General features: G+C 46.5%; 1 protein-coding gene and 1 pseudogene across 1 annotated transcript; one reads left to right on the plus strand and one right to left on the minus strand.

Annotated features, from left to right (window-relative positions):
• Positions 1-1065: 1065 nt before the first annotated feature.
• Positions 1066-2442, minus strand: LOC124661179 (annotated as a pseudogene).
• Positions 2443-3214: 772 nt separating this feature from the next.
• On the plus strand, positions 3215-12424 carry LOC124661190 (putative disease resistance RPP13-like protein 1). Its single transcript, XM_047199051.1, has 4 exons — positions 3215-3709; positions 9688-11960; positions 12090-12229; positions 12327-12424. The coding sequence occupies exons 1-4, from the start codon at positions 3311-3313 to the stop codon at positions 12422-12424; spliced, it is 2910 nt and encodes a 969-aa protein (XP_047055007.1). The 5' UTR covers positions 3215-3310.
• The last annotated feature ends 529 nt before the right edge of the window (positions 12425-12953 follow it).

Below are 12953 nucleotides of genomic sequence, written 5' to 3' on the forward strand. Positions count from 1 at the left end.
GGTCGAACAAAAAAGGGGAGAGAGAGTCCCCCTGCCGAAGACCTCTACGGTGCTCGATGGGGCGCCCAGGGGCTCCATTGATGAGAACCTTGGACGAAGCTGTTCTGAAAAGCAGTGCAATCCAATTCCTCCACCTGACAGGGAAACCTCGCGCCTGTAGCATGTCCAAAATGTAGGTCCAAGACACCGTATAAAACGCCTTAGCAATATCCAGCTTGAGAAGCAAGGCAGGCGTCTTGGTTTGGTGGTAGTGTTTGGCAATGTTCTGGACATAGAGGAAATTGTCCTGGATACTTCTGCCGCTGATGAAGGCGCTCTGACACGGGGAGACCAGATCGTCCATGTAAGGCTGCAGCCTTGCGGAGAGGATTTTGGAGATTAACTTGGCAAACGCATGTATCAGACTGATAAGCCTGTATTGTGACATTGTGTTGGGCGTTTCGTTTTTAGGCAGCAGGACATAGAAGGCGGTGTTCAGACTATTGAAGGAAAGATCATTGAGGTCGTAGAACTTGTTAAGTGCACGAAGCAGATCATCCTTCACCACTCCCCAGGAGGTCTTAAAGAACCCCGCGGAGAACCCATCAGGCCCAGGCGCCTTATCAGAAGGCGTGTCAAAGACCGCAGTCTTCAGCTCTTCCAGGGTAAACGGCGCGTCTAGCGCAGATAAGTCAGGTGCTGGAAGCCCCAACTCAGCCCAATCAAACCCCTGGGCGCAAGGTAGATCCGTGCCGACAATGTTGCTCATGTGCTCGTAGACGACTTCTTCTATTTCAGCAGGAGTTGTTGCAATTCTGGTTGTTCTATTAAAGGGGTATGCGTCACCTCAGCAAAGATGTCGCAGAGCATTGAGAAAGTTAGATTTTTTACATGATCTATCTGATGTTGCACATTGTTAGAGAAAAAACTGATCCCCTAGCCATCGCTTAATATTATTAATAGCCAACATAGCAATAGGAATAACTAACCGCAACACCAGATGCCGACCACTCATCTTTGCAGGGAATAAAGATCAATTTTTACCCATAATAGCAGGAGTATACTAGAACCGATTTGCATGAATAATTGCAGTGAAGAGTCAAGGATGACACAAATAAATAACATCATTCGGTCATTACATAGTGTTCTTAACAAATAATAAAGTGAGGACTCCAACAGTAGCTTCATCCTCAAGCTTAAACACAGCAGCACATAGCACAGCCTAGCAACTACAAAAATCCCCAAAACAAGGCATAATAAATCCGAAATTGTCCATAACCACGACCTTAAAGTAGAACCCCCGACCATTTATCACTTCCCCCAAGAAAGAAAGTTGATGACGTTTCAACAAAAACAAAGCCCTGTCAGGCTCCTTACCATATGTTCGGAAGAGCTTTGATCTACAGGAGGTCGGCAACGTTGGCTGGGAGCTCTTCAATCACAACGTTGTAGAACTTCTGGATGTCAAACAGCATACGCTCATCTTCACGGGTCACAAAGTTGATTGCAACACCCTTCCTTCCAAACCGACCACTAAGACCAATACGATGAAGGTAGTTCTCTGGCTGGGTCGGAAGATCATAGTTGATGACCAGGGATACTTGCTGGACATCAATACCACGAGCAAGCAGGTCAGTGGTGATGAGCACACGTGAAGAACCAGATCTGAACTCCCTCATGATGATGTCCCTGGTGTTCTGGTCCATGTCTCCGTGAGTAGCAGAAACTGTGTGATCCCTGCCCCTCATCTTGTCGGTGAGCCAGTCCACCTTGCGGCGGGTGTTCACAAAGATGACACTCTGGGTGATGGCAAGAGTTTCATACACAGGTCACAGAGTGTGTCAAGCTTCCACTCTTCCTTCTCCACATTGACATAGAACTGCTTGATACCCTCATGGGTGAGCTCATCCCTCTTGACAAGGTCCTCACAGGTTTGTTCATGAACTTGCGGGTGATCTCAAGGGCTTCAGGTGGCATGGTAGCAGAGAAGACACCAACTTGAATCTTTCCTGGGAGCAGCGGGAGGATGTCATAAACATTGGGGAAAAAAGAGGGACTGAGATCTGGTGCCTCGCTTCAAGCAAGGCACGCAGCGCCTTGAGGCATCCAATCCACCCTCCATCTGCATCCAACGGACAGCAATTCAGCTCCCTCCGACGACCCCTTTCAGTTTCAGACCCCTCGAATCAGCAGTCCTCCTTCCCGCGTCGCTGGGCGCCATGAAGCTCGTTGTCAGATTGCGGCCTCTCCCTGACGTACGTACTGCTGTTTTGCCCCTTTGTTGTTGTTTTGGTGAACTGAAATTGTCCTGATGTGTTCTGCCGTTTGAGTGTTAATAGCTGAACACAACTCAGTTTCCTTGTTCTGCTACTGGCAGTCTAAAAAAACTGTGGTGCGCTGTGCAATCTGGACGCCTGTGTAATCCATCTTCAGCTCCTGGCTACCAACAGCAAGGAAGGGCATACGGGGGCGTCGGAGAGCAGTCCAATGCTTCGACGGAGGTGGAAGGAACGAGCAGCCGGAGGTGGCACGGTGGCGGCCGGACGGGCGTGGGTCACCTCCAAAGCTCCGTCGTTGCCGGAGGTGGGCGCCGCGGCAGCGGCCGCAGGTGGGCGGAGGGGACGGCGTGGGTCACCTTCAGAGCGGACTCGTTTCCGGAGGTGAGCGCGGCGGCGGCGGCCGGACCGGCAAGCTCCGCGAAGCCAGCAACGTGGCGTGAGAAGTTTCCTCCACTCTCTCCCCATCGGAATCGAGGGCCGATCGACCAACCAGGACGAAGTTTCTTCCAAAGTCTTCTCCCGCGTCGCTTTCCCCTATTTTTTTAGGCTCAAGCACTGGCAAACGTTATTCGGTTAATTATGTTCCATTGGCCAATCATTCCAATACATCTCCGGGGTTGCTTGTTTGAATTATTAACTTCATATGATTACTAAACAGTTAATAAATTAATTAAAGGTACGGCCACCATCTCAAATTAGTTGACCCCGCCCATACATGCCCTTTGGCATTCCAAGATAGCTTTCCAACCAGGACGAAGTTTCTTCCCAAGTCTCCTCACGCGTTTTCTCTTTTTCTAATTCTCCCGCGTCGCCTTCCCCTCTCTTTTTTTAGGCCCATTGGCCAATAATTCCAATATACATCTCGTGGTTGCTTGTTTGAATTAACTTCATATGATTAGTTATACAGTTTAATTAAAGGTACGGCCTCCCTCTCAAATTAGTTGACGCCCCCCAGACATGTCCTTAGGCATTCGAAGAAAGCTTTCCTTCACAATCTAGTACGTACTTGCAAGAAATCGCTCGGCTCTGCTAAGAAGAACTTGGGGCTTCTAATGGCGGAAGCAGTGACAGCTGCTGTCGCGATAGGATGGGGCATGAAAGCAGCAGGGTGGGTTGCTTCGCCCATCATTTCTGATCTGTTCAAGAAAGCATCCTCCTATCTCAGCTTTGATGCATCGGAGAAGCTGAGCGAGCTTGAGCCAAAGATTTTATTGCTGGAGCAGGTGATGGGAGCGGTTGAGGGGAGCCCTTGCAGGCCTCGTTTGGAGGGGCTGTACAACAAACTTAAATCTGCTTTCTACGAAGCAGAGGAAATCTTGGATGATGTTGAGTATTACCGTCTCGAGAAGAAGATACAAGATGACAAGCTCAAGTCAGAGGTCGCTGGGCCTTCACGTCGCTTGAAGCAGATCTTGTCTGCCATGACGAAGAGCTCTCCACTAAAACATCAGGTCATTTCCTCCCTCTATGTGTTCATATTTATCTTGGTTCCAGAAGTTTTGGTATGCGCCCGCTCCGATCCATAATAAGTGTGTGTGTGTGCTGAGGCTTTAGTTCAATTTTATCCAAATTTAAACTAAAGCCATGATACTTATTACAAATCGGAGGGAATACATGAAAAGAACATTAGTATTCTCTCACTGAACCTTTGATTTTTCTGATTTATTTGGGGCACAGTGGCTTTACACCCTCGTGGCCATAACCTTCCCTGCAAAAAAGGCGGCAACGACAGGACTTTGCATGATACATAACCGTATCGATCACTAGCACAGGCGACCTGGTTCATCAGAACCCAATGGATCTGTGATAGTCTAGACTAATTTGCTTGCATTTTGCTAGCTTAATCTTTTTTTTTTGAAGATTAGCTTAATCTATGTGATATAAATGGATCCTATTTTTTGGGAAAAGGTTCACCTAAAGTGATAGAAATCACAAATAAGTTCTTGGACCACCTAAACAACTACAATCACTAGAGCGAGCTGCGCAACAGTCTTCACCCCTTCCTCATAGTAGCCAGAAAATGGCGTTGTAGTAGATTTTATTTGATAAAGAGAATATATTAATATCAGGAAGATACCAAATACTCTCGGCCTCTACAAAAACACCCAGCCCTGCAACAACGTAATATCCTAGTAGTAGTACGGATGCACACAGCCAAAAAAGAGAAAAAGAAACTAAGAAATAAAAATCTTGTTACGTATTCCGGCCCTAACAACAATAATACATCCACCACCAAGACAACACCTCTCCAAAAGTTCGCCTCCAAGAAGAAAACAGTGCACAAGCAACGTCGTCGCCCAATCAAAGATCTTTGGTTTTCACCCTGAAGATAGTCCCTGCTCTCAAAACAATGCCTCCAACAAGATCATTGCCAGGCACAACTAATTAAGGCCAGACCTTGGCCTGAGAGATCAGACTCTGAACTTCACTTGTGTTGTCGTCCCCACGTTCATACTGCTGCTTCGAAGTTCGAAACACCAAGCAAGTCCACCAGTGCAGAGACTTGAACCTCCATTGCTAGTCCTACAATCCGGCCTTCATGATATTCTCCGCCTCTAACTTTACCATGGACCAAAAGGTCACCTGATGGCAAGAACAGAGCTTCGTGCGCTTCCTCTAAAACCAAATGGTCAAAATAAAAGCATGGGTGCGTACGGCCGAATACCACCCGATCCAGCAAACTCCATGCAAGAGGTGCACTGTTACATTCGCGCCGGTGGAGCCTTCCGAAACTCAACACTCCGGCCAGATTAAGAAGGACAAGCCTCAGGCAAGTCTTCATCTTCGCACAAGAGAAACCGTAGGACCGCCACCATTATTCAGGTCGGTCCCCAAGGCCACCGACCATCCCATGTGAAAATGGAAGTGCAGCGGTCTCCACCCACGTAGGCCGACCGGCACACCGGCGCGCCACCGTGGCCCTCCAGGCCCCGAAGTGACCATATCAGGCCAGCACCGCGCCGCCGCTGCCCATCCACCGCCGCCATAACAGATCAGCTGCCGTTGCCGCTATCCACCGCTGTCGTAGGAGCAGAAGCGGGTGCCGCCCTCCAACCCCAAGATTGCGCCTTGTCGGGACCCCGCCGCCACCGTGCCGCGCGGGCTTTGCCCGGCCACACCTTCGGCGGCGGCGGAGAGGGGTGTTGAGGATGAGGAGGGGGTGGAGCGGCGGGGAGAGGGTTGCCCCGGGGCGGCGCGGCGCCGCCATCCGGGGCATAGGGTTAGGAGAGGAACGGGCATCACTGAACTAATGGTGTGTAGTAGATGGATGATAAGTTGTTGTGCTAAGCCAGAAATGACTAACGCATCAAGGCAACAAACGATCGATAATGATGAGAGATCAAAAGTGTTAAAACTGAAAGCATACCAACAAACACGGAAATTGGCTAGATCCTAAGAAGATATGGATGTGGATCCAAGGAGGGGCGAGCGGTGGCCAAGTCACCGCCATGGATCGCCCCCCTCCAACAGGGTCTAGCATTGGCTACACTCCTAAACTGATGTTAAACTAGATATTCAGCCATTAGCATTTTTTTTAGAGAAATTCGGCCATTAGCTAAGATGAGGCTTAACCTTCAGGTGCACTACGTGCAGAATGGCCCAAAGTCCAAACCAATTAGCCAAATGTCGTTGATGCACACGTTAACCTGAGTGGAATAGACACATTGATTCCGTGAACAGATCGTTCAAAGTTGGCGCTTTCTACCATTTAATCCCATCATAATCCGTGTGACAATGGACCAATTGCCATCTCCCAGCGTCGCTACACTCGGCATACACACGAGCGCATAGACATAATCCATAGGAAGCTCGGATCCTTGGGTGCTCCGTCGAGTTGATGACCTGGCCCCGTTTGAATCAAAGGATTTTTGGAGGAATTTCATTGGAAAGGATTCCTACAGGAAAGTTTCCTATAATAGCGTTTGAAACACAGGAATCATGCATAGGAAAAGCAAAGGGAAGTTTCCTATGTCCTTGTTCTCACGGGAAAACCACAGGAATCAAAACATTGGCTCAGAGCTCATTTTTTCCTCTGTGTCAATCGAGGTAAATGAACATTGGCTGGGCGTTGGTATTAGGCTGACAGGCTTTCAGATAAGCTCACAGTTGAGCAAATTACTAGTTAGTGAAGCAAATTCTTTCAACGAAGCTCAATTCCTATGTCTTACCTTTTCCTGCGTTTCAAACAACCCACTTGAAAAATTCCTATGTTTCTCTTTCCTCTGTTTCGCACTTGCATTCCTTTCCTATACCTATAGTTTTCCCGTTCCTATGTTTTTACTTTCCTACGTTTCAAACAGGCCCTACGTCTCTACTCAGTGGCGGAGGGGGCAAACATGGCCTGGATTTAGTTCCCCGTACATATGTACCCCGGCAACATTGATCATTTGTCACAAAACAACATTAGTTCATTCATCCCATATGTTCGGTTTGAGTATGTAATTTCAGTTCTCGTCCAACCAATGATGATTTTCTATCCAAAGCAATATAAATGCTAGCGAGGTCCGTCGAGTTATATATGATTACGTACTCTTTTTGTCAAAATGGTGAAGGCCTAGCCTCTACATCAATTGATGCATACGGTTTTTATTGCATTGACATAAATGTATCACAAATTATTATAGTTCAACGACCACTCAAGCCAACTCTCATTTACTTATGTATTGTTTTCTTAGGAAAATGTTTTATCACAACTAAGTTTCAGGTCATGTCATATTCTTTTAGTAGGTTGAGTATCAAGTTTATCTACATGGTGCATATGTAGACTTTTTCACCGTTGTTAGCTGTACCTGGATAGAAGTGCAAACAACATGGAGAAATACAAGATGGCAAAGAAGGCCGCAAAACGAGTTGTGAGTGAAGCAAGGGGTCAGGTGTATGAGGACCTCTACCAGCGGTTAGGCACGAAGAAAGACAAAAATGACATCTATAGGATGGCCAAGATCCGAGAGAGGAAGAAGAGGGATGTTGACCAAGTTAAATGCATCAAGGACGGAGCAGTGGTGAAGGACAAGGAGATTAAGCATAGATGGCGTTCAATGGGGAGACTGAGAGCTCTACCATTGAACTGGATAACTCCTTTGATGATACCATTAGGTGTTTTGTGCGGCGAATCGAGGCGTTGAGAAGGATGAAGGGAGGCAAGGCAATGGGCCCTGATTGTATCCCCATTGAGGTGTGGAGAGGCCTCGGAGACATAGCGATAGTATGGCTAACTAAGCTCTTCAACTCCATTTTTCGGGCAAACAAGATGCCAAAAGAATGGAGACGCAACATATTACTACCAATCTTCAAGAACAAAGGGGATGTTCAGAGTTGTAGTAACTACCGTGGAATTAAGCTTATGAGCCATACAATGAAGCTATGGGAGAGAGTCATTGAGCACCGTTTAAGACGAATGACAAGCGTGACCAAAAATCAGTTTGGTTTCATGCCTGGGAGGTCCACCATGGAAGCCATCTTCTTGGTACGACAACTAATGGAGAGATACAAGGAGCAAAAGAAGGACCTGCATATGGTGTTCATTGACTTGGAGAAGGCCTACGATAAGATACCGCGACACGTCATGTGGTAGGCCTTGGAGAAATACGAAGTCCCAGCAAAGTACATTACCCTCATCAAGGATATGCACGATAATGTTGTGACAAGTGTTCGATCAAGAGATGGCGATACCGATGACTTCCTGATTAAAATAGGACTACACCAGGGGTTAGCTTTGAGCCCTTATCTATTTGATTTGTTGATGGATGAGGTCACAAGGGATATACAAGGAGATATCCCATGATGTGTGCTCTTTGCGGATGATGTGGTCCTAATCGCTGATAGTCGAATGAGGGTCAATAGGAAGTTACAACTATGGAGACAAAACTTGGAATCGAAAGGTTTTAGACTTAGTAGAACTAAAACTGAGTACATGAAGTGCGGTTTTAATACTACTAGGCACGAGGAGGAGGTTATCCTGGATGGGCAGGTGGTGCCTCAGAAGGACACCTTTCGAAACTTGGGGTCAATCCTGCACAAGGATGGGGATATTGATGAAGATGTGAACCACCGGATCAAAGCCGGATGCATGAAGTGGCGCCAAGCTTCTGGCACTCTTTGTGACAAGAGAGTGCCGCAAAAGCTAAAAGGCAAGTTCTATATGACGGCGGTTCGACCCGCAATGTTGTATGGCGCTGAGTGTTGGCCGACTAAAAGGCAGCGTGTTCAACAGTTAGGTGTGGCGGAGATGCCCATGTTGAGATGGAGGTGTGGCCACACGAAGGAAGGATCGAGTCTGAAATGATGATATACGAGATAGAGTTGGGGTAGCACCGATTGCAGAGAAGCTTGTCCAACATCGTCTAAGATGGTTTGGGAATATTCATCGCAGGCCTCCAGAAACTCCAGTGCATAGTGTACGGCTAAAGCGTGCTGATAATGTCAAGAGAGGACGGGGCAGACCAAACTTGGCATGGGAGGAGTCCATAAAGAGAGATCTGAAGGACTGGAGTATCACCAAAGAACTAGCCATGGAAAGAGCCGCGTGGAAGCTTGCTATCCATGTGCCAGAACTATGAGTTAGTTACGAGATCTTATGGGTTTCACCTCTAGCCTACCCCAACTTGTTTGGGAATAAAGGTTGTGTTGTTGTTGTTGTTGTTGTTGTTAGCTATAGCTAGCTAGACACATTCCGTCTGCAATTGTTTTGTGCTCTTGGACAAAGTTAATGCGAATGCTACAATCGTGTTGTGTTGTCGCCTCGCCCCCCCCCCCCTACCTAAATCAATCATGGATCTGCCGCTGATCCCAGGGGATCCATATAGCAAACAACTCCATACGACCCCAACGGCGTTAGGCGTGCCACCGAAAATGGGAATAGAGAAATGAGGACCTTATTCGTCATCAGGATGTCACCGTCACCTTAATACTCTGACGGTGACACAAAAACAAACAAACAAAAGTAACAGAAACTCTCTCACCGGCGAGAGGCCAGGGTCCGCCATACGTCGAAAGTAGGCGGGATGGCCGGTAGTGTTGCCGGCGCAGTGGACGGAGACCATAAACACCTTGGGTCGTCTTTCTTGTCTTTGTTCTGTCCGGTTCGGCAGGTAGTCCAATGGTTATGTTCACAGTATTCTTGATGTCGTGAATAAAGATACAAAAGTTTCTTCGTCTTCTCTAAACTATTGGAAAACACAACTATTGGGCACATGCATGGTATTCTACGATTTCGCATGCATTCTCTACCCAAACTGTGTAGAACACACAAAAAATAACATGCTATGAGTGATACTATTATCAAAGAGAGTAAAAAAATAGAATCAGTGATGAACATGGAGATGCCTTCTCCACTTTAGTGCAAATGAAGCTACAAAAATGAATTTCCTTCGTTTCTTATGTTCGCTTCTACGTACAATGGTTTCTCAAGTGTCATTTTGTTTTGCAGGAGAGTGGTATGTCAAAAGTTAAGTTGAAAAAGAAGCTAGACACAATAGAAAAGATCATAAATGATGCATGCAAAGTTTTGGAACTGATGAACCTGCCAAGCCTAAGTGGTGCAAACCAGAGCCATGGTGTTGCTGCTAAATCACGAGGTGGCGTCACTACTTCAAGGCCTCTATCAAAGATAATCGGACGAGATGAAGATTGTGATAGGATCGTAGCAATGCTTCATGAGAAGGAAGAACATGGTCAGCCTGAGAGCAATAGTGCTCCATGTTACACTGTTGTTGGCATTCATGGTGTCGGCGGTTCTGGGAAATCAACCCTTGCGCAACTTGTTTGTGCCCGTGAGAAAACGGATGCCCATTTTGACCTTGTAATGTGGGTTCATGTTTCTCAGGATTTTGGTGTGGATGACCTTTACATGGAGATGTTTGAGGCTGCTACAGGTACTTTATGCCCTCAATTGCGAAATCGTGACACCTTACAAGATTTGTTGGAGGAGAAACTGCGTGGAAAACGTTTCCTTTTGGTACTAGATGATGTTTGGTACGATATTAGAAATGTGACGCAGTCTGAAAGGATGCAACAGATACTTTCGCCGCTGCAGGCTGGAGAGGCGGGAAGCAAGATCCTGGTGACTAGTCGAACTGAAGATGCATTGTTAGCTTTGGGTGCCACGAAGCAGAGATGTATTCCCATATCAGTCCTAGATGAAAATGTTTTCTGCAATTTGCTCATGCATTATGCACTCCATGGCGTACCTGTTGATGAGCATGCTCGTAGAACACTGGGAGACATTGGGAAAGATATTGCAAAAAAGCTGAAGGGGTCACCTCTAGCAGCCAAAATAGTTGGAGGACAACTACATATAAGGCAAAATGTTGAGTTCTGGAGAAGCGTTCGTGATCGGGACCTTTTGAACGAGACGATGGGAGCACTGTGGTGGAGCTACCATCATCTTCGTGAGCAGGTCAAGCGATGCTTTGCTTTCTGCAGTATTTTTCCTCGAAGACATTTGTTGGAACGTCACGAGTTAGTAAAGCTATGGGTTGCAGAAGGGTTTGCTAGATTGACAAGTGAAGGGGAGGATATGGAAGATGTTTGCCAGGAATACTTTGATGAACTAGTGTCAGCCTCGTTTCTGCAACTTAAAGCAAAGAAGAAATCTCGTGAGGGGGACTACTATTTAGTTCATGATCTGTTGCATGATTTAGCGGAGAAGGCCGCTGGAAGTGACTGTTTCAGAATCGAAAATAGTTGGGAACTGCATGGAAAATGCCCAGTAGAGGAAGTTCCTCCGAACGTCCGCCATATCTTTGTTCGGACCTATAATGAAGAATTGATTACTAAGAAGATATGCCAATTGTACAACTTACGGACTCTGATCATTGGTAGTGTATATAATCTTGAAACAGTTGGGGAGCAAGTTTTGAAGTGTATGTTTAAGAGGCTAAGGAAGTTGCGTGTGCTTACCATAATGGCCAAAGATTTTACAGGTTCTGATGTCTCCTCAGATGTGCCAGTCCCAGCATGTATTGGTCAATTAAGGCACCTGAGATATCTTGCTTTTCGGCCTTTTGATCAGGCTAGAGGTCGGAGGATGATTTTACCGGCCACTTTTGCAAAGCTATGCCACATGCAGATTCTAGATTTTGGTTCGATTATGAATGTGGTGTTTTCCTCCTGTGAAGATATTTGTAGCCTCATTAACTTGCGGCATGTAACCTGCTTAGGAGATGTGGATCTTCGAAGCATCGGCAGTCTGACGTCACTCCGAACATTGGCAGCCTTTCATGTAAAAAGGGGACAAGGCCGCGAGTTAAAGCAACTCGGGAACCTAAACAAGCTTCGCGGAGAGGTGTTGATCATGGGCCTGGAAAAGGTTGAAAGCAAGGCGGAAGCTCTGGAGGCTAATCTGGCCAGTAAGGAAGGGCTGAGTACACTGGAACTGTCCTGGAGGTGGAGTTGTGAAGCGAGTCCAGAAGTTCAGGCAGAGGTACTAGAGGGTCTTTGCCCTCCCAAGGATCTTAAATCACTAATTATCGAAGGTTACAAAGGCTCGAGGTATCCAAGTTGGATGCACAACGGTGGCCCAAAGCACGTGAACCATCTCCAGCTTTCACACTGCACCGAACCTGGTCCTGAACTTGGTGGGTTTTGCGCTCATCTCCGTGAGCTCACGATTGAGTGGTGCAGCTGGGACGCCTTGCCAGATTACATGGAGCACATGACGTCACTGCAGACGCTGCACATCTTGTGGTGCCAAAATATTCGGTTACTTCCAGCACTGCCGCACTCTCTTGAGCACTTCACACTGGATACATGTATTAATGTGTCGATGAGCCCGTGTTGCATGGAGCACTTGACGTCACTGCAGATGCTGACGATTTCTTATTGCAAGAGTATTCAGTCGCTTCCAACACTGCCTCAGTCTATTAAGGACTTCAAACTCTGTACCGACAGTGAGGTGTTGCTGAGTTCGTGCAGAACAGCTGGAGATCCAGATTGGCAAAAGATTAAGCACATTCCGTACGTATCAATAGGTAAATCAAGTATACTATCATTTTGCGTGTTCTCATAACATTATTATTGATTCCCGTATCAAGAGATGGTATGATCGTTTCTCAATCTGTTTTCTAGGCAAGAATATGGAAATAAAAAAAACCGCGATGAAAATGGGAGTTGTACAAGACCAGAAGGAAGCGCAGAAGATAGTTGCTCGTCACCGTTTCCTGTGACGTCCTACTGTGTGAAGTCGTCACCATTATTGAACCTGTCTGAGTGAAGTGCTGCTCCACCATCAGCTACGCACGGTGAAAACCTTGATGTATGCCAATGATGAATACCAAATTTATTTGTTCCCTGCAGGCCGTAGACTATGGTCCTAAATAACGTGAGCATCGAATTCAGTTTTTTTAAGTCCTGTAATAATGCTGTGAAACCACGAACACTGACCTTAGGCTTCTCATATGGTTTGTAATTAATATTGTACGATGTTGAACACCCAATCTGTTTTGTTCCATATGGCTTGGAATACACTGTCCAAATATAAGCGCGTCCTTGCATGAATACATTACAAGATATTTCTTCCATCTATGTATTGGTCGGAAAACAGTGTTCTGTTGCGTAGAATTATTCACATATTGCTTGAATCTGTTGGGTTAGATTTTAGATGTGGTTATACTGGACCAGCAAAATGTGTTTTGTATATGGTGAGGCGCATTATCGGCCTCCGTCCGCATTTCGTGGTGATTTAAGCATCTATTG

Source organism: Lolium rigidum, chromosome 1, assembly GCF_022539505.1.
Source record: "Lolium rigidum isolate FL_2022 chromosome 1, APGP_CSIRO_Lrig_0.1, whole genome shotgun sequence".
In the NCBI taxonomy this organism is placed as follows: domain Eukaryota; kingdom Viridiplantae; phylum Streptophyta; class Magnoliopsida; order Poales; family Poaceae; genus Lolium; species Lolium rigidum.